This window comes from Melanerpes formicivorus, unplaced genomic scaffold, assembly GCF_026170545.1.
Source record: "Melanerpes formicivorus ecotype bairdi unplaced genomic scaffold, bMelFor1.0.p_v2 SCAF_30, whole genome shotgun sequence".
NCBI classification, from domain to species: domain Eukaryota; kingdom Metazoa; phylum Chordata; class Aves; order Piciformes; family Picidae; genus Melanerpes; species Melanerpes formicivorus.
The window spans coordinates 3,016,593-3,042,311 of NW_027142382.1; the positions used below are offsets into that span (position 1 = coordinate 3,016,593).

Consider the following 25,719-nt stretch of genomic DNA (forward strand, 5'->3'; position numbering starts at 1 on the left):
TGATTTTGCATTGACTTGCTTATGTGTGTTTGTCTTTCACAGTGCTGGCAACTTTTCCTTTGGGAACAGTCATGACTTAGGGCTCTAACAGGTTTTCCGTGGTACCATGTTATCAAAGGTAAAAATCGTTCATTTTAGAATTAGATAAAACTTCCAGGCTGCACATAGCACATCGGTAAAACTACTTTATGGTAGTTTCCCCTGAGAGAAGACAGGTTGCTTTTGGCCTGTAGATTGAAGTTTCCCACTTAGGTGTTTATCTTCAGCCTGTTTAAGTCTCTGTCCTCTTTCTAGAAAGACCCTCCATTCCCAGTGAAGGGTACATAAGAGTATTAAATTCACCTGGGACCACCCATAACCAGGTTTCCATCCTGAACTGAGCCTAGATGGTGAGCAACTGGAACTTCATGTTTGCCAGTGCAGCAGTTCAAGTATGATCCCAGAAAATGTTATTGGCACTGTTTAAATAAATCTGGTGATAACCTAAGTTGCATTAAAGAATAGTTGCAGACATGCAGGAGTAGCCTGTGTTATTGTTAACAGGCTAATAACACCTCAGCTCTGTATCCTGCCTTCCTGTTGAGGTCCTAGTAGGTCTCTGGTTTGTAGCAAAGCTCCACATGCACATCTGCAATTACTTGGGAGCAGGCAAGCTGAAACAAGACCCACAAGGTCAGGCATCAGAGCCAGTGGACCATGAACCAAGTATCTGCACCGTGAGAAAGAGAGAAGTGGCGGTGATTTGAGACCACTCTGGTGCAGGATACAGACATTATTTGCCAACCTGACCTGGCACCTTACGATCTTTGTGTCTTGCCAGTTACTCAGGTTAAAGATGTGGAAAGACTGCAAAGCCTTGTGCTGCCCTCATGCAACCTTTTGCTGTTTGTCCACATGGGTGTTAGTGATACTGCCATGGTCACCTTACACAGATCCAGAATGATTCTAGAGCTCCGGTGGCAAAGGAGATAGGCATGGGGTGGTCTTCTTGCTCTCGTAGGTGAAGGGGAAAGCTTTGCCCAGGGACAATAGGCAAGTGCTACTGCACAACAGCTGGTGTCAGCAGGGCTTTGGGTTTTGTCATCCTGGGAACATCTCAAGGAACAGGCATGACAAGCAAAGGTAAGATCCGCATGACAAAGTGGTAAAAGGGCGCCTCTGCTAGCAGGCTCGTTAGTCTGGTGGGGAGGTCATGGAACTAAGTGCATCAGGGGAGATTTACCAGGATTCTGCTCCCTTTCTGCATTTTTTTGTGGTTTTGGGGGGTTGGTTTTTAGTTTGATGGGTTGTTTGGTGTTTTTTCGTTTATGAGCTGTCCCTCAGTCCTCATTGCTGCATAGGATTATTTTCTTTCAGCTGCTTGACGTTGCCCTTGCCACCTCCTTTCAGGCTGTTTCTCCAGCCCTGCCGAGCTCCCGCTTAAGAACAGTTTCCACCTTTCCAACGAAAATTCCCCCCCCCCCCCCCCTTTCAGGCTCAGTTCGTATCTCATGGCCAAAAGAGGCGCCGTGAGGGGGGCGCCGCCGGTGGTATTCTTCCAGGTACGCCCCGCTCTCACTGCAGCCGGCATCAAGCCACAACATTCGCAGCGGGGTCGCGGCTGGCGGGGCTTCGCCGACCCCTGGGCGCCCTCGCTGGGCCGCTCAGGGGCGAAGGCGGCGGCGAGCGGGAGCGGCGAGCGCGATGGTTGTGCCGGCGGCTCCCCCTAGCGGGCGCCGCTGTTCAGCGCGCCTCAGCGGCTGTTGGGCGGGCCGGGCTGGGGCGCGGCGGGCGTGGGGCGGCTGCGGCGCGGCGAAAACGCGCCCCGCGGGTGGCGGTGCGGGACAGGTGGAGATGAAATTCCCGGGCTCCGTCCTTGTCTCTCTCGTCCTCTTCGTGGCCGAGACAGTGGCCGCGTTGTGCCTGAGCGGGGCGTACCACGCTGCGGGGGACCGCATGTGGCAGTGGCTGACGCTGCTCTTCGCCCTCCTGCCCTGCGCGCTGGTGCAGCTCAGCTTGGTCTTCATCCATCGCGACGTCAGCCGTGACCGCCCGCTGGTGCTGCTGCTGCACCTCCTGCAGCTGGGGCCCCTCGTCAGGTCGGTGAGTCCCGCCCCGCTCCGCCACCCCTGCCCTCCTCAGCGAGTACGGCGTGGGGTGAGCTCGGGGGGCGGCCGCGGGGTCATCAAGGGGCACCTGGAGCGCCCCGGCCTTTGTGCCGTGAGGCGCGACCGCGCCCGGGGGCAGCCGCCGCTGCTCGGCACCGGGGTTAGCCACCATCGGGTCCTTGCTAGTTTTATTTCTGAAGCTGCGGGAGGAATAATTTCTTGTGTAAATGCCTTTAGGCAGGAGCACAGGGAGGGGCGTGGTGCTCTCTGACCTTCAGCGGGCACTTGGCGTTGGAGAAAATAGGTTGAGCACCTCCTGAGAGGCAGGTGGCGGGCAGGCTGTGCTCCCGCGGGCAGCCAAGCAGAGCTCACTCCCTCCTGGAGGGATTGCCTGCGCTTATTTTCTGTCTATTGCAAATGATTGTGTCTGATCGCTGCTGGTTTACCTGTATCACTTCACTCTGAGATTACTTCCAAGAGAGAAAGGAAGACTCACTCAGCTGCTACTTTAATGCAATAATAGTATCCATCCGATCTCTGCATCTTGGAAATACTGGTAATGATTTAGTTTGTCTCTTCTTGCCAGGAGTGACCTTTGTGTCCCGAATTGCTTGGGAGATTTTTCCATTTCAGTTCAACTTCTGACTCAAAATGCCCTTAGGAAAAAAGAGACGTGAAAAGTTACAGAGGTGGTGCGACCTCACAACAAAATGTTTGCTGGGAGCTTGCATTTTAAAATTATGTTAAAATATTTTCTTCAAAAAGTATTTTTATAGTAGAGGTGATGCAGAGGTACCCGCAGCTTTTTGAAATTCCTGGACAGTTTGGAAATGGAAGATGTATTCCCACTAGTAAGGATGAACTGTTTGGATGTTACAAAACATCTTATGCTTAGAAAACATTGAATTCATCAGTAGCTACGACTGGGCCTTCTGTTTTGTTTTGTTAATACTTGTTTAAAACCCAGGACAGTATTTTAAAGAGATTGATGCTATGGCTTAACAGTTTTAAGTTCTTGAAGAGCTCTGACTTTCGAAAAGGGAAGATGAAAACACTTCCACATTCTTTGCAGAATAAGGAGTAGAACCAAAGAGAATGCAACTATCCAAAGAAAAATTATGTTTGTTACTTCCATCATTCCAAATCAGTTTCTTCATGTCAGACAAGGGAAGAATGTCATGTCACTCTGCAAGATGGGAAGAAGCAAACAAAGAACATAAGCAACAACAAATTAGAGGATTTTTCTTTCTAGTTATCTGGAAGAGACAGACGTCTGCTTTGACCTTAACCACCAGGCATGATTTCACTTTTCTTCTCAACATTTAGTTTATCTGTTTACAACACAAGGCTCATCTTGTGCAGAACACGCTTTCTGCTGTGCTGGCAGGCTTCCAGCTGCAGTTACTGATGTCAGACTAGCGGGCATACAGAAGCCCACTCCTCTCCATCGTGCTGCAGTGTGGGTGCCACAGTCCCCACGGGATCATTTAGGCAGTATGAAGCCATGCATATTAACTTCTCTCTAGACCCAGGATATAGAGAACTGTAATCACTAATTAAAAAGAGGGTAATATGTTCATGCCACGTGAAAAACTTGTTTATTGCAAAAGGCTTGAAGAACTCCACAAATTAAAGAGAGAAAGGTGGGGTTGGACTTGATCTCCTGAGGTCCCTTCTAACCCTTAACATGCTGTTGTCCTGTGAAAGTTTCACAGAAAATAATCTCTCTTGAGATTCAAGGAAATGTGTCTGTAGAATGCAGTACAGAAGTGTTGGAAGGTGAAGTCATTGATCTGAGATGGATGTTAAAGGTCTTTTTGTTTTATTCTTCCTTGCCTTCCTACCCACTGCTGTTAAACATTGTTGCATCTTTCAGAAGAGAAAACCAATTGCTTCCTGTCAGGGGTGGATTTGCACTGTAGAAACTGAAGTGTTTTCAGCCCACGAAATAGTTTGCCCTTCCCTACTTTGCACAGGAGGCTTTCTATCCTGTGTTGATTGGAATACAAACAAGTGTGAAGTGAGAGCTAGGAGTCAAAGTATTTTTTGGCTGTATCATCACTTCACTGTCATTTTGTGGCTTTAGCCATTGTAAGCTGAAAAGGACCGTTGTCCCTAGAGTCATTTGGTCTCATCCTTTTAGACAAAACTCAGCTCCTTTGCATCAGAGAGTCATGCTACTGTTAGTCATCGGCTTCCCTGGTGTGAAGCCTCACTCCATCCTGTGTGTTCAAGCTCTCTTACACCTCACTGGCACAGGACAGGGCTTTTTAGAGAGAGCTGGTCAAACTGGGTCAAATTAGGTCAAATAGAACACATAGACAGTAGAACTGCCCCAGGCTCTGTCTGTTGGCAGCATCAGAGAGAAATCTTAGAGCCTTTAGACTGAGTGGATGTGTTTCAGGAGAGGGCAGCCTGCTTCACTGGCTTGAAGGCAGAGAACACTTTTTAATCAACTCTGTTGGGTTTGTGACGTGGTTATTATTTCTCTGTTCAAATTCAGCTACTCAGATATCAGTGCACTACATTACAGACAGTCCATGTATGCTCTGTGGGTTTTCTTCATCATCTTTAGAGATAGACATTTTTTTCCCCCTTAAAATGCTAAGTTTAAATGTTGGGAAATGGTATGGAAATACCTTGGCAGGGAAGGAGGGTATTTAGCTTTGCAAGCCAAATGATCCAGCCTATTTTAGATCTTCTCTGTGACAGAGGGGGAAAAAAAAACTACATTCTCTTATAAAACCTTCTTGCATACCACCACCTTCTCCAAACACCCACTCTCCACCTGTTCAGGAGGCACTTGCTGTCCTGCTGCTGCCACTGGAAGCACTAAAATTAGGAATCATCCCACTGCCAGGAGAGGACTTCTGCTGCATTGGGAGAGTACTGTTAATGCACCCTTTTAAAATTAATTCTCCCACTCCCAAAGAGTGTAAATGAAGAGCAATTTGTAGAGTAAAATTCCTGCCTGCCTTAGTGGCCTGGCTCTCATCCCCAGGGTTTAGTCATGCCAGAGATTATGCAGAGAGGTGGCTGAACAAAGTGACTGCAGGTTTCTGGGCACTGAGGTGTATTCCTGCAGCATTTCAGGTCATCACCTTGCCTTGTGAGTACACCAGTTTGTCTGGATGCTTACAAACTGTATTTGGATATTTTATCTCTCTTTTTTTCTTTTTTAAAGGAAATTATTTTACCATGGAAATTAATTTATTACACAAAAAACCAAATTGACTTGAGATGATAACTAATGTCAATGAGAGGTTCACTACATTTTTCTTTTCATTAGACAAGGCTATGATGAGCTTTTTGGCTAATTATTGACTGCTTCTGAGCCAAGACTGTCTCTTAGTTCCCTGTTCCTTTGGACAGCACTTGAGACGTGGACATTGTCTTGAGGTTTTAGGTGCTGCTACAATCCCACTAAATAATAACTGGATGTATTTTTGTAGTGTGGCACTCTGCACTGAGGAATATGTTCAAAGTGCAAACAGCTCTTAATAAAGCGTGCCAGAGAGACTCCTGTTAACTTGCTTGCCTTGGCTATTCTGCAAGCAATGAGTAAGTCAGGAGCTGAAGTGAGGAGTGTGGGTTTCCAGCAAGCTGACTTGAAGAGTCAGGGCTTACAGTCATGAGCTGGGGGTGGTGGTGGCATTGTACCTTATGTTTACATACATGTAGACTGGACATGAGGAAGTCTTTTGGTTTTTTTTCACAGAAAGAATGGTCAGACACTGGTATAGGCTGCCCAGGGAGTTGGTTGAGTCACCAATTCTGGATGTGTTTAAAGGTCGTTTAGATGTGGTACTTGAAATTATGGTTTAGAATAGAATAGAATAAACCAGGTTGGAAGAGAAGAATAGAATAAACCAGGTTGGAAGAGACCTTCAAGATCATCGTGTCCAACCTATCATCCAACACCACCTAATCAACTAGGGTAAACTTTGTAGACTAGGGTCAATGGTTGGACTTGAGGATCCCAGGGGTCTCTTCCAACCTGAGTGATTCTGTGAGCTGGTTTTGGTGGTTCCTTACTCTCTGAAGACAATAGTGAGATTGCATAATCCAGAAGGGGCTGTAATGAACTTGACAGTGCTTTCTTCAGATACCAGGTGCATGGAGAGCAAAGCTAAGTCTTTGCAGCTACCATCCCTAGTGCTGTTAGCTGAATGTAGGCCTAGACATTCTGCTTTACACAGAACATGCGATGAAGAGATGGCTCTGTCTGCAGGGTGATGAACTTCTCCTGGGAAAAAACTGAAAGCCAATCTAACAGGCCTCTGTATAAAACACTAATGACTGTTTTCCTCAGATTTTGATGGGACAAGGATATAAACAATAGACTTTTTTTTTTTAAAGGGTTCAGGCTTTGTTTTTCAAGGCATAAGGAGAAACAATTACATTTGTCTGTGTACTATGTAGTACAACAGCAAAGCAGATGCAGTAGGAAGTTTTCATCAAACTGCCAAAGGAGTTGCTGCCACAGCCAAAATTAGACTCTTTGACTACAGGAAGTTAAAAAACCCCTAACAACAAAAACAACAACAACAAACCACACCAAAACCCAAACAACCAAACCAAACCAAACCCCAAACAAAACACCCATAGACTGAAGTTAATAGAGTCATTAATATTTTGGGCATCTCATTCTGTGCTTTTAAATCTAATAAGCTATAACAGTGCAGATAATGCTTCATTCACATGCAGAAGCACTGTCTCTCATGGGTAGCCTCTCTTACCTAGTGACTTGCTTTGTAGCTCAGAGTAGAACAGGTATAAAACTCTGTCTTTCTTGTAGGACTTCCATTAGCAGACCGTACTGTAGGAGATTCTGCTAGCTCTGGACTTTACAGCTGTTGATGCATCTCCCTCTGGGATTTCCATCCCAGAAGCAAAGAATGTGCCTAGACCCTCTTCAGGCTTTTCTTTTTTCCTTCTTTTTTTTTTTTTTCTTCTCTTTTTTTTTTTCCCCCTTTTTTTTTTCTTTCTTTATTCTTGAGCCAGTGTTTTAGGTGATGGAGATGTGATGAGCAGAAAAGTCAGTGCAGATGGAAGGTAGAACAATGAGTGAGGAACAAATCTTTGTGTGGCACAGGTAAGTAAGTCTGCAGGACTTTTGCACACTTCTCTAAAGGAAAGGAATTACTGAAAAATGAGTCATTAGAGAAATCTGCTTCGGCATTTGCAGTGAGCATGTGTGGATAGCTCTTGAAACGTTGGTTGGCTGTGCAAAGCTGCCTGTTTCCATTGCCTCCTTCCTCTTCACACCACTGTTATTTTGCCGGTATTTAAATCCCACACATCCGTGATTAAAAGAGGCGATGAGGTCCTTGCTCTCTGCAGGCACATAAGGATAGGATTATTCCTCCTACTGAATCATTGCTTGCTTCTGAATCATTCTTCGTAGACACCATCAGGATCCTTGAAAAGGCATAGATAGCTCTTCTCTATGCCAGGATTTGTCAGCAGGGGAGGAAGCAGAACCTTACCTTTGAACTTTCACTGTAGACAGTAGATCTGACATTCCTTTTCTTCAGAGTAACTTTAGTTCCTTCAGAGCCCATGCTGCAACTCTTATTGCTTCACATGCAGGGAAACTAGCCAACTGCATGTCTTCTGTTGATGCCACGTGAGGATCTCTTGAAAAGGCCCTGACATCACTGCTTTGCAGAAGAGGGCTTGTGCAAAGTTGGGAATCTCCCATTCTGTTCCTCCAGAGCAGAGCAGTGAGCACCTAGGGCTGCTGGGGAATTTCCAGTTCTGTAGCAGGGTTTGTAACTCTGGATGCTTGAAGCAATCACCTTCTATCATTGTCTTTTAGTTGTGTTTCCTGCTAAAAAAGAACAAGCCAGATCATTTAGTCATGGTCTAGTCATGGGTCTGTGGTGACAGGTTGGACTCGATGATCCTCGAGGTCTCTTCCAACCTTGGTGATACTGTGATACTGTGATTTAAAGACAGGATGCCCAACCCTTCATAATGCACTTTGCTGGCAAAGTTATAGCCTGGCACAGGTACGTGATCTGAATTGATTCTTCATCACTGTTCTGAACCCTTCTCACGTGGATGGTTCTTCAAGTGCCTATGCCCCTCTTAAGATCGATTACATTTAGATTGGTGCTCTTTCTTTCCAGTTTATCAACTGCCAGACTGCTGCTGTCTGGAGAAGTTGCTTGAGCAGTGGCAACATGCAGAGTCTTGAGCTATTTGTGAAGGCATGGATGGCCTCCATAGACACTCTTGCATGGGATGGGCAGGCAGGGCTTGGGAGAAGATAGACATCATTAATAATGTAATCTGAGTGCTTGTACACACAATTTTTAGTACTCTCTTGTACAGGTAAAAATCCCCTTTGTCTCTAAGGTTTACTCATGAGACCATTTCACATTATGTTTGCTTTTCTATATGGTCATTACTTACCATCACAAACAATATACTGCTAAATCATACCTAGCTGATAAATACAAATCAAATGCTTGCTCCAAACCCGACATTTCATTGATTACCATATTTGCTCTCCTCAGTAGTCTTATGAATCTTCCCATCTCTTTTATGGGATTGCTGCATATTTGTTGGATGGGTCCCTAGAGTGTATATTTTTATAATCACACACAGCAAGACTTTGGAGGCTGATGATGAGATCTCATTTTCTGTAATAGCTTCAGCCTTGCTCTCAGCTCAGGATGAATGGATGGCTGTGAATACTAAGCAAGACAAAACTGTCCTGGGATCTTCCTTTTGGCTTAAAATCAATTTATTGGTTTCAGAACCTCTGTTAGCTTCATAACCTGTTGTAGTTTATTAACTTTTCACGCTTTATGTTTGGCTGTGTGGATTCATTCACATGGAATGTGACCAGCAGGGACTGAGAAGGTGAACAAGAGGAAAATAGAAAGTCATCACTGTGAATGAAGCATCCAGCACACCAGGCACTATGAATAGCTTAGTGGTAATAGTAGCATACCTGGAGCCTAGTGATTTAAGGATCCTAAAACTGCTCTCCATGTAGAGTAGGTGAAACTTGCTCAGGGTCCAGTTAGGGGAGAAAATGAAACAAAACTTACTAAAACAAAAATCAGTGTGCTTCTATCTGAGTTTTTATCAGTGTTGCTTTACAGTTTGGTCTTTTAGCTTTTTACTAAAAGGCTGTGATAGACTCTGACTTGGCAATTGGTGGAAAAAAAATCAAACTGGGTGGGAAACAGGAGTTCAAAGTCTCAAGCAAGCACAGGTTTATTGTTTTGCATCATGAGATATTTTAAACAGAAGATAAGCCTTATTTGTTACATTAAAAAAACTCATTGGCCAAATCCGACCTGTCAGAGACCTGGAGATGCTGCGTTCCAGCAAGTATTACCTACCAGGCTACCAGGTGGAGGAGATGAACCCCGGCAGGCACTATGGAAGGAAAGACAACAGCTCAGTCTTCATCACAGAATGATGCCTGTGAAAGAAGATGCCATGTGTCTCAGACACTGAGAGAAGTGATCGGACCTGGTGCCATGGGTTGCCTTTGCAGTGGGGGTTTCTCCTCCCAAAGCTTCACTCTGGGCTGGAAACCAGCCCTCACCTGTTCTGCTCACACTACAATTATTTTTCTTCCTGAAGCTTATACTACTGTTAGGCATAAAAGAGAAAACAGGTTGTGTCTGCTCTGGGTTTGGGTTTTTGAGGGTTTTGTTTTTAGCCCTTGTGGTCCTGCTGTGCATGGGCTCCTCCACAGCATATCCTGTATTTTTTAGGCCCCTTCACAATGTGACAGAAATGGTGTTTTCCTTTACTCTTCTTTCTGCCTCACTTTGTGAAGCAGATTCCTTGCTTTCATTACTGCTGCTATGGCTTTTTACTTGTGTTTTGGGCCTTTGCTTGGTAAAGCCAGGGTTAGAGTCCATCTGGTCATGAGGTGTGTGCACCCACTCCTACCCTTGAGCTTCTCTCCAATGTCTTGAGATGTTTCATTTAAGGCAAAAGTGGGTTTGTTGCCATGTCCCATTAGCATGTCACAGTTGTGTGGATAACAAGAAGAGAAAGGCATGAGAATCTAAGGAAACACCTCCAACTTGAGTTCTGGGCTAGGAGTATATGAACACAGTAGTGGATGAGTAGTTTAAGGACTTTAATAGGACAGCAAAGGGCAAGGACAGCTTATAGGAAACAACCAAACATCCTCCCATGTCCAAATACTACAAGCAGCCCAAAGGGCACTGCCAGAGTCTAGCTGTCTAGTCCTGTATAGTTCATGTTTTACAGAGTGAAATATGCCATATTCCAAATTTGCTAGCAGGAGAAAATGCACAGACTGCCCTGTGTATAAGTGGCTTAGTACATGATGACTTAAAATACCATGGAGTGGTAAGACCTTTGTCTTTCTTTTAATGTATTTCCCTGTTACTCAATTTGCTGATTTGCTTGTAGGTGTGTGGAAGTCTTTTACATTTACTTCCACGCTGGCAGAGTTGAGGAACCCTATGTCAGCATTACAAAGAAGAGGCAGATGCCCAAGGATGGATACTCAGAAGAAATTGAGAAAGAAGTGGGCCAGGCTGAAGGCAAGCTGTGCACGCACAGGTCTGCGTTCAGCAGGGCGTCTGTGATTCAGGCCTTCCTCGGCTCAGCGCCCCAGCTCACGCTCCAGCTCTACATCTGCGTCCTGCAGCAGGAGATCACCGCTGCCAGAAGTAGGTACAGCTGTTATTATCACCTCCATATTTTGGTGGGAGGGAGAGGAGAAAGGTCAGCAGTCAGGTGTAGCTGCCCTGGACAAGAACTAAACATGTAGCCAGCAGGTCGAGGGAGATGATTCTTCCCCTCTATGCCACTCTGGTGAGACCCTACCTGGAGTTCTGTGTCCAGTTCTGGAGCCCCTTATTACAACAAAGATATGGATGTGCTGGAATGTGTCCAGAGAAGGGCCACAAGGATGATCAGAGGGTTGGAGCTCCTCTCCTGGGGAGGCAGACTGAGAGTTGGGGCTGTTCAGTCTGGAGCAGAGAAGGCTCTGAGGAGACCTTCTTGTGGCCTTCCAGTAACTTAAGGTGGCCTACAAGAAAGCTGGGGAGGGACTTTTTAGAATATTAGAAAGTGATAGGACTAGGGGGAATGGAGCAAAACCAGAAGTGGGTAGATTCAGATGAGATGTTAGGAAGAAGTTCTTTGCCACAAGGGTGGTGAGACACTGGAACAGGTTGCCCAGGGAAGTAGTAGATGCCTCGTCCCTGGAGGTTTTTAAGGCCAGGCTGGATGTGGCTCTGAGCAACCTGATCTAGTGTGAGGTGTCCCTGGCGGTGGTAGGGGGGTTAGAACTAGATAATCCTTGAGGTCCTTTCCAACCCTGACAACTCTATGATTTTATGATTCTGTGTTGCAATAGATTTAATCTCCCTGACAGCTTATGATGGTGATACTGCTCTCAAGTTTATGTCATCATGGTTCAGTCTGTGACACTTCCTGAGGCATACTTGGGTTGCTATAAAAACATTAATCTGCTAAAGTGGCCATTTTGGCGTGTGTGGGAGGCAGCTGGAGAGGGCAAGCTGTCTTCAGGAGGCGGGGGCGGAAATTACCTCTGTTCTGTTTGGGATTTTGAACAAACTTTCTGGAAAATTCCTTGGGGTCTAGAGCAGAGCATGCTTTGCCATGCTGCATAAAGGAAGGTGTACTTTCAGCAGTGCAGATCTGAATATGGACTGAGGATATCTGCCAGGCTATGAATCTGGAACCAGAAGGCAGGACTCAATAAGCTAGTAAGCAAATTTGGCCATCTTATCTCTGGACCCAAGCTGTTTAACCTTTCGCAAGAACTGATGCACCACATCTCTGTCACCGTGGGACTCTGCATCCTGTTACCTGATGTGCTCCTTTAAAAAACAAACAAACAATCAACAAAAAAATCCCCAAACAAACCCCTTGATTTGCTGTCTGGCTACTAAATGAAGAATTTATTTCACCTAGCAGTAGGACAAACAACCTTTTGGTGTAAGAAAGGACTCTGACACCTGTGTAAACTTAGAGGTGTGTGTCTGTTGAAATACAAAATAGCTCTTGTTATCTCTGAAGCCCAGAGAGGCCAGGGGTCTTCATCAGCTTCACAGCTAGGAAGGCTGAGGCTAGGGTGACACATTACAAATCTCATAGCTTTCTTTGGTTTTGGTACTTTGGTTGGCAGTGTACCAAGGTAAGGAACTAAGGGGTTTTTTTGAGAAGCCTTTATAATAATGTCTGGGTTCTCCCCTCAACTCAGAGAATGGGAAAATTTAGTATACCAAAGGGTGAGTCAGCACATAAGGATATTAAAACAGATTAAGGTCTTTATACAGAAGTTCTTGTTTATGGTCATAACAGTAGTTACTTGAAAGACATTTCTCCTGACACTAAGTACTTGACAGCTAAGGTAGGCTCTTCACATAACCATGACATCTGTAGCATGGGACGAGGAAAAAAACAGCTGAATCCCTTCCTGAACTTTGCAATTAGCAAAATTTCCAATCACTTGGCTGCTGATGGGATTTGCTTGAGAAAGGCCACCACCTTTTTATTTCATTCCTTCTGGTACCACTGTTGACCTTGTTGGGCATGATTGCCATGGGATTAGATAACAGCACAGTTAATAATAATTTGTAATGCTCTGTTACTTCTGACTTCTACCAGTGACTGCTGAGATAAATTCTGAATCACAGGCTGGTAAGTGACCTTCTGTGTAAAAGTTAAACAAGCAGAGATAAACTGACTCATGAGGGAGTTCAGTGACCAAACCAGCAAATGCAGTAGTTCTCTCATGTCTCACAGAAGCTATCTCATAGCAGATATAATTTTAAGATGGGGGGGGGGGGGGGGAGGGGGGAGGGTTTGGTGGTGGTGTTGGGTTTGATTGTTTTTTTTCTTAATCAGTGATTTAGGAGCAATGGGAATGTCTGTTCCTTTGTAAGAAAACCAAGAGTCCTAACCCCATTCCTCTTACGTGTGCTTTACCTTCTGAAATACTGACATTTTCTGCAATCTCTTTAGCCAGCATATTTCTGCAGCCTATCTTTTGTCCACCAGTATTATTCAGCCTCTAGAGTAAATGATAATGATATGCAGCAACATTTTTTCTTTTTGCTTGTTGTGTGTACGTAGAGATTCTGAGGTACTGGAACATGACTTCAGCCTTTTTATCTTGTAGCATCATCAAAGTGACTTAACAGCCAGTCTAGCTCTTCTTCCATGCTTTGGATGTCTTCAACTTCCCTCTTTGACACTTCTCCTCCAAAGTGCACACTCTTTGTCTCTGTTTTAATAATTACTCTCCTCTTCTTGTATTCTGATTACCATGTTTTGTGTCTTGTCTCCTCATCAGTCTCTTATTGTTCTGGATTCCTATACTAGCCTGTCTGTGATTCCATGTAAGTCATGCTTAGTCAGTGGTAATGAGATCAGTGTCATCTGTGAACCTAAATCTGTTTACCATCATGTTATATAGCATGGTTTGGCACTTTCAGATCTGTTTGAAATTCATTATTGCTTCCAGTATTGAACTGAGCAGTCCTGAATTGAATTGAACAGTCCTGAAAAGAGCATGCATCCTTGCCTAACCCTTTGTCAGCCACAGCCATGCTGCTTCTTTCTTGTGTATTTCATAACATCCAGTAATTTCTCTGGATGTTTTCTTCTGGATGATCAGATTTTTGCCAGTGTCTGGCATTCTCCAAAATTCAAAGGTTGGTAGAGAGAGTAATAGAGAGTTGTAAAATCAGGACAAAGCCTCTAGGGTTAGTGATGAAAGACATAAAGGTTTGGTGACTGTTTAGCATGCAATGTATAGAATGTTCTTGTATGAAGTGCAGCACTGGAAACCCATGTGTAACAGCGTAATGCCAATCCTAGTTCTAGACACTCAGCTCTTTCTTTGGTTACAGCCTAACTGTGAAGAAATTCCTAACTTGTTACTGTATGAAAAGCCACTTCCAGAGCAAAAGCTGTTACTGTATGTAATTGCCACTTCCAGAGCAAAAGCCAAGACCTCGCCTGCACATCTGGGCTCCACCCTGTAGTAAATACTTCAGTGTCTGTTGGTGTCATGTATTACCTTAAAGCCAGCTATAACCTTGCTTCAAAGAGGTAGCTGGCATCAAGCTCAGATACACTTACACACTATAGGGCAGGTATCAGGATCTCCTTCACTTTGGTAGTACCACCTGGAGAAGTGAAAAGTGCAGAGGCCCTAAAAAGACTCAAGTTAGCATTAATTAATTTGAAAAAAAAAAAAAAAGACAGCTGCATGGAGGTGGGGGTTGTGTGGCCTTGAAAAAGGGCCATTTCTCAGTGTGCAGTAGTGGATGTGGAAGATCTGCTTCCCCTAAGAGTGACCTTTTTGTAAGATGAAAGGTTTTGTACTTCTACAGTACCTCTTTTTTGAGTGTTGCTTGCAGGGGTCAAATATCTCAAAAGGCAGATTTCCTACTATTTAAAAATAAAACTATTCTGCTGAAAAAGTTACTTCTACAATAAAAATGTATAGCAGCAACAAGTTTGGGGTTTATGATTTTTTTTCCAACTTACTAATATTCACAGTGTCACCTTTCTGATGTTCATGACTGGATCTCAGTAGACACCATGAGATGCTTCTACAGTTGCTTCTCCTCAAGTCATTAAGTTCTGACTGCAGAATACTTTTCTCATTGTTTGGATAAGATACTTTGAGTATTAAAAACATACTTTGAGTGTTAATAATTCAACACAACTGTCAAAATTAAGGCACAAAACCTTGTAGCTAGGTATCTTGCACAAAACCAAGTGCCTTTATTTTTTCAATAGTTCTGATTATCAGTTCAGAAAGCTATAATATATGTAATAGATAACTTACCATTCTTCAAATGAATGTAAGATTTCAGTAATATCACAGAATATTAGAGATTGCAAAGGACCTCCAGAGATATCAAGTCCAACCCCGCTGTCAAAAGCTGTCAAAGGATCACCAATGCATCCAGGCAGGTTTTGAAAGTCTCCAGAGAAGGAGATTCCACAACCTCCCTGGGCAGCCTGTTCCAGGGCTCTGTCACCCTCACTGTATAGAAGCTTCTCCTCATGCTCAGGTGAAACCTTTTATGTTCAAGCTTGAACCTGTTGTTCCTTGTCTTATTACTGTGCACCACTGAAAACAGCTTGGCCCCCTCCACTTGACACCCACCCCTCAGATATTGACACACATTGATCAGATCCCCTCTCAGTCTTCTCAAGACTAAACAGCCACAGGGTTCTCAGTCTTTCTTCATAGGGGAGAAGACCAGGTCTTGAAAAGACTGAAGACGTAGTAAAACCCAACAATCAGTGCCTCCCTCAATGACTCTGAGAGTGTGCACCTCTGATTTGTAAGAGAAGTACAGCCTTCTGTGAGTAGGAAGAGGAGAAATACTGCTTTTATAGGGACTGTTAGGGAATTTGGGACTGTTCCATGGGAACATACTTTGCCCTTTACATTTTATTTTCTTTATCTGCTCAGGATGAGTAAAAGCAACAATGTCACCTGTCCACATTTCCCTTCATGACTACTTTAAACCTTTTTTTCTCTCAGACTTAAAAGTGATATGTGAACTGAAGGTTTGGTGGCAGTACTAAGCTTTTGGGAGAGGAGGACTTGACTACTGTAGTAATCCAGAATTAGCCTCATCTGGTTTCTATCAGTGGAGAAATGCCTCTTTCAAAGGTTTGAGGCAATGCAGCTTAAAGAGGATATCTAAAACACTCCATGCATAACAAATTGAATGGTATAGGCCTTTCAGTCGCCTCCTTGTATCGTTCTGAATCATCTCCAAGTAGCCATACCTCTAGATGGAAGTGTTCAGGCCCTGTCCAGGCTGCCCTTCCTCTGAGTTCTTTCAGAATCCCAGGAAAACAGCCTGAGGGTCTCCAAGACCCATGGGCTGTTGGTTAAAACCTTGGGATTGGTTTTACCCCAAGGATGACTGTGTTCCAGGCTAATGATGTAGTTGCAGTGGGTTGCAAGTAGATGGAGTAAGAACACAGCTTCTGCTGCCAGCTTATCCAAGCTCCAGACACATCAGAGACTAAACCCAAACAGCCCCGGGAACATTTTGAATCTCCACCTGTCTCCTCACACCTAGAAATGAGTTAAAGCCCTGGAGATCACGGAAGCACAGGTTGTATCTGATTGGAAGAGACCTCAAAGATCATCCATTCTAACCTTTGACCCAGTACTGAGCACTCAACACTAAACCATGTCCCTAAGTGCCAGGTCCCCACACCATTGGAACACCCCCAGAGATGGTGACTCCATCTTGAGGGAAAGCCAGGTAACACCTGGCTTTTGCCTTTGCTTTCTGCAGAATTGAAATGCCATAAAACTTCACATGAGCGATTCTGGGTAGGTGAGAGATGCTGAAAGTTGATCTGACTTTAAAAACATCTTTGGAAAGAGTCATATATTTAAATGTTTGATACAGATAGATGTACAAAGACTGCAGATACACAGGAAAACACAAGTAAACAAATCTCTCTCTACACAGGCAGAGGAAGTGCAGATGGTTCTGGGTTTAAATTGCTCTGGCTTTCAATTTTGGGATTCATCCCTGAACTTTACTGAGAGCTTAGACAATTTGCTTTGACATAGACCTTCACAAGCACTGAGTTATCTGCTTGCCCAAGTTACTCCAAAATTTCAGCTTCTCTTTTGCTTTTTTTCATCTGTGCAGAGGGGAAGTAGCACCCCTGTGTTGTGGAGTACTGTGAGAGTTTGGGAGCAACTTGGATACTCCTAGGAGAGAGCTGTATAATTACCAAGGACAGTGATTGTACAAACAGCTCTTGGCAAGGGGAGGAGGGAGAAACACTTGTGACTGTTAAATGCCTTTTTACCTACTTGGAAAAGTTACAAATACAGAACAAAATAAGAGATAGGTTTAGAGTGAGAACCCAGAAATATCCAAAGAGTGGCAATTTTTTGGCATTATAGCCTGCTGGGGGTCCCCGGGAGTCTTGTGAAGACAGCTACATCTGCACTACACTGATGCAATGTCTTTAACTGCTGCTAAGCTGAAGGTCCTGACTTGTCTCTTCTCTTTGTAGGTGTTTTTATGGTCCTTTCTCTCCTGTCAATTGTATATGGTGCCTTACGCTGCAACATCCTGGCTATTAAGATTAAGTATGATGATTATGATGTCAGCGTGAAACCGGTTGCCTACCTCTGCATATTCATGTGGCGAAGCTTTGAGATTGCTACACGGGTTACAGTGTTGGTCCTTTTCAGTTCTGTACTCCAAATCTGGATTCTCCCTGTTGTCCTAGTGAATTTCTTTGGATTTTTCTTCTACCCATGGATTCTCTTCTGGCAAAGCAAGTCTCCATTTCCAGAGAACATAGAGAAAGCATTGAGCAGGGTTGGCACTACCATCGTCTTGTGCCTTCTCACCTTCCTATATGCTGGCATTAACATGTTCTGCTGGTCTGCAGTGCAGGTGAAGCTCAATGATCCTGACTTAATTAACAAATCCCAAAACTGGTACCGCCTGACTGTGTATTACATGCTGCGGTTCATCGAGAACGCCTTCCTCCTGCTGATGTGGTACATCTATAAAACCGATATCTACTTGTATGTCTGCGCCCCCTTGTTAGTCTTGCAGCTCCTGATAAGCTACTGCATGGCTATCCTCTTCATGTTGGTGTTCTACCAGTTCTGCCATCCGTGCAAAAAGCTTTTCTCATCCAGCGTATCTGAAGGTTTGCTGTCGTGTTTCAAATTTCTCTGCTTTGTTTGCAAGCCTCCCAAATCCACCATACTGATGGACAAGGCAGAGGTGAAATCTCCTGAACATACTGATGAAGCCTGGGGAAGTAGCAAGACAATAGATTCTCAAAAGGGGAATCCTCATCAGAGTGTTTCTTCCAATGCCTAGTACAACTGGAGGCGAGTCGGTGCCTTTGGAAGGTGGCAGATCACCTGCTGGAAACGTTGTGTATCTTGGACGTTGTGTCTTGTGGATGGGTTTTTTCCTTCTTGCAGGTGTAGCACTGCATGACAACTGACAAGCATACCTTTGTGGAAAACTTAGTGTCAGAGTATGCCTATCTCTGTGTGTGTTTGTGTAAGGAGAGTGGTCATTTTTTTGTAGCCTTCTGTTTCAGAGTTTATTATCCTGTGCTTGTTTTGAAATCATCTTTCAAACACTAGCCTGATGCTCATCTTACTCAGGAAATCTGAGCACGGAAGGAAGTGCATTTTATTTCAGATAGGATGTCATAATGGCATGCCACCCTTAGCATGGAAACAGACCATAGAACTTCACTATGTATAGACTGTAGCTCTGGTCTGCTCTGATCAAACTGCAGACTTTTTTTCCACTCTAATCAGTGTAATGGAATAATACTTCTCTCTGTGGTATAAGAATTGGACTTCTACCATGCACTGTACTCTAGGTTGCCAAGAAACAGCCAATTAGCCACTATTAATACTGAACTGTGACTGTTACTGAAGACAGAGAGGTTGGTTATTGGCTTTGCACTGTTCTACCCTCCATATTTGCTGCTTGTTAGTAAGGGAATGAAATTTAACACATTCATTGTGATGTTCTGGAATAGCTCATTTTTCTGACATGATCGTTTATCTGATAATTTGTGATGTTCTGGTGTTAGGATGGTGTTCACGTTCTGGAACTTTAAATACCTAGGACTTGGGCAGATAGCGTGAGCTAGTCACATAGGTGCTCTCCAGAGGATATCTCCAGGAAGCAATTCAACCGGTCTTTAAATGTCCTCTAAGGCATGCAATAGCAGTCATTCTCTGGAGGCCTATTACTCAGTCAGTGTTAACCAGAAGCCTTGACACTTAGTCTCTCTTTTAGATGTCTCTCTTTTAGATGTCTCTCTTTTAGATGGCTGAAGAGATGAACACTACAGCCTGCTTGTCAGGGAGTTGATAACCACCCCACTCAGGCAATTCAGTGACTTGTGTAGGGATAGAAGACACTTGAGTCCTTATGGAGGCTGTGATGTGTTATGGTTAGTTTTATAAAGTAGTTCAAAACCCTCTGACTTCTTTACCTCAGAAGTATCACAGGAAGAGGAAATGGAAGTGGTTTACTCTTTCTTCTATGCACTGTATCAACACAAATAAGTGTTTCTGTATTTTCTCAGTTGCTGAGAAAGCTTTAAGATGAACACCCAAGAATTTAGTGGAAATGCACAAACCCACCTGTATTTGCAAAACTTAATTGAAAGCTTTTGCACTTTCTTTGGTTAGTATGTTGAATTTCTTTTGGATATTACACATTATGACTGCTAGCAAGCAATTTGTGACCCAAAACACCTACTAGTGTCCTAAGCTTAGCCTCCATCCTGTCATTGTGGAGGATGTGAAGTTCTTCAGTAGGGATGACATCAGCATCATTGTATTAGAAGCGTCTCAAGTTCAGGTCTGAAGTAATTTATAGCAAAATGTGTCATGTGCAATGCTGCTAAGAGCTAAGCTGGGTTTATTTATTTATTGAACTGTAAATTAATGTTTTCATACATCAGTTTTATAATGGAATTATTGTTTTCTATTTTGCTTAATACATGTTTGCGTGTGGTGTGTGTATGTAGATCTCATTAAATTGTTGGTGTGTGGTAATGTGAACTTTTGGCTTGAGTTTCACATGGAAATGTACCTCACATACCTGAGAAAGACACCAAACACCTCAGTTTCTCTCCCTGAGGAGCACAGAATAGTGAAGTGACTCCTTATAGACACTACAGTATTTCTCTGTACTTTTGTATGTAGAAGTACAGTATAGTATCTCTCTGTATTTTTCTAGATGTAGAAGAGTATTTAAGATTATTTTTTTTTCAGTAGTGAGGTAAAGGAGCAAGTGAGAATGTAACCCTTGCTTCCGAACCTCCAGAGTTCAGCACACAAAGCCAAATTTTCAGGTGTTCCGAACTAAAACATAGTATCTGACTTGGATATAGTTGGTTACTTATCAATAATCGGGGAATTATGGTTGTTGCTTATTTACAGGCAAACCTAGATCTGAAATCTTGGTCTTTGGAAAAAGAAAAGTGGCTTCATATGCAGACATACTTTGTACTTAAAGCAGACTTTGGATGCTGTAAATGATGGTGCAGTTGTGATTTTGCCATTTGGGAACAGTGGAAGCTTCACAAACCTCAGCCAGTGAAATGTTTGGGCTATAGTGAAGTCAGCACTGGGAGAGTTATACAGCCAAGAGTCTAGTATGTATACATAGTGAGTACCATTTAATTTCACACACCAATGATGAAGACTACTATATGTGCATATTTTTAGAGTGACATATTGCTTCCTATTTTTATATCAATTTGAAGTGCATGCATACTTAAAGAAAGAAAAAAACCCTAGATATTTATGTATTACTGTCATATGATTTTGCCTTAGGTGTGCAAACTAACCAAATAGAGTTTAAACACTCCCTCCACATGAAGGCTATTGGCTTTGCAGTGACTCGTGTCACCACAGCATGGAGTACAGATTACTTAACAGTATGGATGCTCTGCTGGGCTGCTGTTGACGGTAGAAAGAAACAATGAGAGGAGTCATAGAGACAAAGGCACTCTGTGAAGATCAGTGTTATAAAGGACAAGCTTCTTACCTTTATTTTTTTTTTTCTTCAAAGTGTGCTATTGTTGTGGTTTAAGACCTTTGGGGGGTGGATGCATGGAAACTTGACCCCCTGGGCAGATTTTGGGTGGACCCTAAGGTGGGTGGGAAACCTGACCTCCCAGGGGAGGGGTCTCCGGGTCATGTTCATCCCTTCCCATTTTCTGCCTACCCTCTATATAAGGGGGAGCAATTTCAGGCCTGGCTCTCTCTCTCTTGCCTTCCTTTCCCTGCCTGGTAGCTGCTTCTGCTAGCTGCTGACCATGTGGTCAGGCCTACCTGCCATGTGTTTGGATCTGCTACCTTGGGTGGGGCCTGCATCCCAGGGAATCCATTGCCGTCCATCTTGGTTCTGTATATACCTGTATCTATATATCCCTTTCCCTAATACCTCTATCTTCCTCTTCCCTAAATACCTTTTTTTGTAAAAATTACTTTCTTAACTTCTTGTTTCTTTCCAAGTTTTTGTTCACCCTTTTATTTCCCCTGCCTACCTTTTTGCTAGGTGGGGGGAGAGTGGAAGAGGGAAGAAGGGGTAACCTCCTTTCTGTCGCATTGGGGTTTTGCCCTGGAAATCTAAACAGCCACAGCTATAATGCTAGGAGAGGCAGTTTTTCTCAGGATAATGACAGGCTAGACAGTGTTGTTATCAGTACACCCAGTAGCTGCACTGAGAGGATAGTATTAACTGCAAAAGATGTAGGTGTATGCTGCAGGTTTACTGTGGCTTTACTCTCCTCTATGAATACTGGAGGCATATGTGTTCAGTGGAAGGGTATAGGGCTAAAATGGGTTAAAAGCAGGCCGGAGTGGTGTAACAGATTGCTCAGATAGGATTATTGACGTGTATGCAAGGTCTGATACACAGGTTTTCTTTTATATTTGTAAAACAATTCCAATTAAAATGTTGAAACACTCCCTTAAGTTGTGTTGGTATCCATTCTTAGCCTGCTGCTTTCAGATAAAGTTATTTAGCACACAGTCATCTGTTGCCACACAGCAGAAGAAATGTTTTCAAGTAGACCTGTTAGAAGAATAATCTGTGATTGATTTGTGAGTTCTTTAGGTGTTGTCTGTCACTCTGCAAGCCACTTACCTACTACCTCTTGCCCTTAGCATGAAAGGAGACTAGACATTGTGGGGATGAAAAGTTACAGAGGGAAAGGAGGAGAGCATAAAATCACAGGAGGTAAGAGGAGTCACTTCAGTTAAAGGATGCAGTATGGACTCTGCGGGGCATTCTGCTTCCTGTATTGTTCCATTGATTGCAGACCAACTTACTTAAAGTAAGGTTTTGGCCCTTCTTACAATAGACAAGGGTCTGTCAGATTTGAAAAACACGTAACAACTAAATGAACCTTTTTGAAAAAAGATTGTTTGCCAGTCAGTGGCATCTGCAACCTGACTCAGAATTGGTGACTAGTTGGTGTTGAGGGAGCTGGGTTTGTTCAGACTGCAGAAGAGAAGGTTCCAGAGGGACCTTATAGCTGCCTTCCGATACCTGAAGGCATCCTACAGGAAAGCTGGAGTGTCTAGCAATAGGACAAGGGGGAATGGTCTTAAGATGAGGGAGAATAGGTTTATATTGGATCATAGGAAGAAGTTCTTCAGTACAGGGGTGGTGGGACTCTGGAACAGGCTGCCCAGGGAGGTTGTGGATGCCACCTCTCTGAGGGTGTTCAAGATCAGGTTGGATGAGGCCTGGAGCAGCTGAGTCTAGTTGAGAGGTGTTCCTGCCCATGGTGGGGAGATTGGAGTAGATGATCTCTGAGGTTCCTTCCAGACGAAGCCATTCTATGATCAGCTGTAATAATAATAATAATAATAATAATAATAATAATAATAATAATAATAATAATAATAATAATAATATTGGGGGTTTGGTTTGATTCTCAAATAGTTCATGTATTTTTTTTCCCCATAGCAGCTTATAATACCTATTCTAAAACAGTAAACTATTTTCCCCTCCATCATGCCTATCCAAAGGGCTTATGTACCAAAGCAAAGAGGATTTTGCAAACCAAACATCATAGTGGGTGGATATCTATAATCTGCTATTTTAAAATGCAGTTGAGGTGACTGGTGTCTAGTTACTCAGGAATCATTGTAGAAATATGGATATTTGATTTACTAGCGACAGAAGGACTGAAAGTAAGAGATGTTAAGTATTCTGTAATTTCTTACTAACCAAGAAAAATAGGTGTAAAAAAACCTGTTAGCTTTCAGTTCATAGTGCCCCTGTACTCTGCTTTGGTTAGGCTGCACCTTGAGTACTATGTCCAGTTCTGGGCCCCTCAGTTTAAGAAAGACATCAAAACACTTGAACGTGTCCAGAGAAGGGCAACAAGGCTGGTGAGAGGCCTTGAACACAAGCCCTATGAGGAGAGGCTGAGGGAGCTGGGATTGTTTAGCCTGGAGAAGAGGAGGGTCAGGGGTGACCTCATTGCCCTCTACAGCTACCTGAAAGGTGGTTGTAGCCAGGAAGGGGTTGGCCTCTTCTCCCAGGCTACCAGCACCAGAACAAGGGGACACAGTCTCAAGCTGTGCCAGGGAAGGTTTAGACTCGAGGTGAGGAGGAAGTTCTTCACCGAGCGAGTCATTCGTCATTGGAACGGGCTGCCCAGGGAGGTGGTTGAGTCATCGTCCCTGGAGGCGTTCAAGGGGAGATTGGACGTGGCACTTGGTGCCATGGTCTAGTCATGGGGTCTGTGTTGATAGGTTGGACTCGTTGATCCTCAAGGTCCTTTCCAACCTAAGCGATACTGTGATACTGTGATACTGTGAAAACTAAAATGAAGATGAAAGGTAAGTGCTTCAAAATGACAGTGTGAAAGTTTACCAAATCTCTCCCTTAAATGAACAACAACTTCATACCCTGGAAATAAAACAGAGGTTTATCCTTTAAAAAAAAAAAATATCATTTCTCAGTGTCATAAGGAAAATCTCTTGGCCCTGAAATAAAATTGTGCAGTATTGTATTCAGCTATGAAAATCTTCCCTTTCGAGTGTGAATGCTTCTATATGTAAAGACTTCTACTCATGGCTAGTATTAATAGCTAAAAGCATCTAAGCAGGGAATGGATGCTAGTTAGTTGGATGTTGCTTATTGAGATCCTTCTGGAATAACATCACAGTTGCAACTTTTTGGCCCTGAGGGTGAGACTGAATGAACTAGAAACAGTTTGTCTTAAACACATTCTGTGCCCTCATGTTCATAATTGCTTAAGTTGCTATTTTGACAGAGCAAAGAAAGTGACAGGGAATAAACGTTTACCTATTTAAACTTCTTAATTCTCTTTTGTCTGCTTAATGTGTCCTGTCTGTGCAGAGGTTTAGTCAGACACTCATTCTTTCAGGAAAATGATCAGGAATGGATTCAGATGGAGAGCTGTTGTGATTTAACCCCAGCCAGCCACTAAGGACAATGTAGCCACTTGCTTTGATTTTTGCATCTCATCACAAATGATCCGAACAGAAATCGTAACGTGGACATAATATTTGCTGCACATATTTGCTGATTCTACCTTCCATCTGCATGTACAAAAACCAATGATCTGTGCAATACTTCAGAGAGCCTTTAACACTGGCTGGCTGGTTCCTACTAGGATCATGCTTTCTCCATCACCTGAGAAAATGTGACACCCAAAAAAAATCGATGTCTGTTCTTCTCAGAAAGGTAAAATATAATTGATTAGAGAAGCATAAGACATTGCACATGCCAAGTGTTACTCATGGTGATCTGGCTGCATACATCAGAAATGAACCAAGCTACTTCAGAGTAAGAGAAAAGTGAAAACCATGCAGGGGAAACAGGTTATCAGGTGGGAACAGGCAAGGAATATAGGAAGTGACAAATTACTTCTGCCTTGCCATGGACCTCAGTAACAATGTTGATGTTGTGCTGTAAAGATTGATAGCAAGGCAAATTTCAGAAAAGGATAAAGAGTATTGTTCCACAAACTTATCATAATGACTCAGCTGCAATGCTACCTGACTCTTCAAGCACAGTTTGCCATTGGTACAAAATGAAATTGAAGACCCCAAGGGCCCCAAGCAGGTATCCATTAGTCAACACCTATAAATCACTTGCCCTATAGCAATCAAGGGCTTATGTGCTTGAGCTGCTATCTTAATAAACCATGCATCACTGTTCTTTAAAGGGTCCAATGAGCAGGTGTTTCTTCAAGCAAGAAAACAGAAGAAAAAATTGGCAAGTGAAAGGGAAAATTTACTAATAGGAGATCCAAAACTGAAAAAACATCACAAACATTCTGTGGTCTCATCACTCAGTCACAAGAAATTCCCAGTGTACTAGAAAACTGAATGCAATTTTAGCACATGTCAGAACACATCTGTATGGGAAAAATTGGCAAAGGATTGGTGTGTGATTTGACAAACCTGCCACGCAGCAAAGGTCTCAGCGAGGTGGGCTGATGAGCCAGAATACAAAGGAAAATGTTGTAGGTCGCTGTAATTAGCAGTTGAAAGCTCTGATTCCAATTCCAGGTGGACACAGCTCTCTAGGCTCTGGCAGAAGACTATGTGGGAGAAGGATTTCTAAATCCAGCTGAGAAAGAACTGAGGTATCTCCTGTCTATTGCAACTCTCAGGCAATTCTGAGCATTGGGAGTAGCAGAATAATGTTATGCCATCAAACCTTATGTGACAAGATCGCGAAAGCAAGAAAGAGAATGAATAGATAATATTGTGGAACTTGTATCCACAATCTAATCACTCAATTTCATTTTTAACAGTTTCTCTGGAAGGGCTAAAAGTGTTTTTCACAAGGGAAGTAGATAAGTATGTATGAAGTGCTATAAACAGGCTTCAGTAGCTATTAATCCAATAGTAATTAAGCCTGGAAGAAAGTCATCCCAGTTCAAAGTTTAGGCAGTGTGTCATTTGTATCTTTGTTAAGTTTTCCAAAGAAATGGATGGATATCTCTGGCATTTCTCATTTTTCCCTCTATTGATTGTAAGGAAAACTAGAAGTCTTCAGTAAAAACAGGACTGAGCTAGAGGTTGCAT

At 43.3% G+C, this 25,719-nt stretch overlaps 1 protein-coding gene across 2 annotated transcripts; it reads left to right on the forward strand.

The window, feature by feature from the left end:
- Window positions 1-1,833: 1,833 nt before the first annotated feature.
- XK (X-linked Kx blood group antigen, Kell and VPS13A binding protein) lies at window positions 1,834-23,977 on the forward strand. 2 transcript variants are annotated; one of them, XM_068155064.1, is made up of 3 exons: window positions 1,834-2,078; window positions 10,503-10,765; window positions 17,148-23,977. In XM_068155064.1, the coding sequence occupies exons 1-3, from the start codon at window positions 1,834-1,836 to the stop codon at window positions 17,972-17,974; spliced, it is 1,335 nt and encodes a 444-aa protein (XP_068011165.1). In that variant the 3' UTR covers window positions 17,975-23,977. The 2 variants fall into 2 exon arrangements, with proteins under 2 accessions (XP_068011165.1, XP_068011166.1); XM_068155065.1 differs by lacking the exon at window positions 1,834-2,078 and adding an exon at window positions 7,088-7,182.
- Window positions 23,978-25,719: the final 1,742 nt, after the last annotated feature.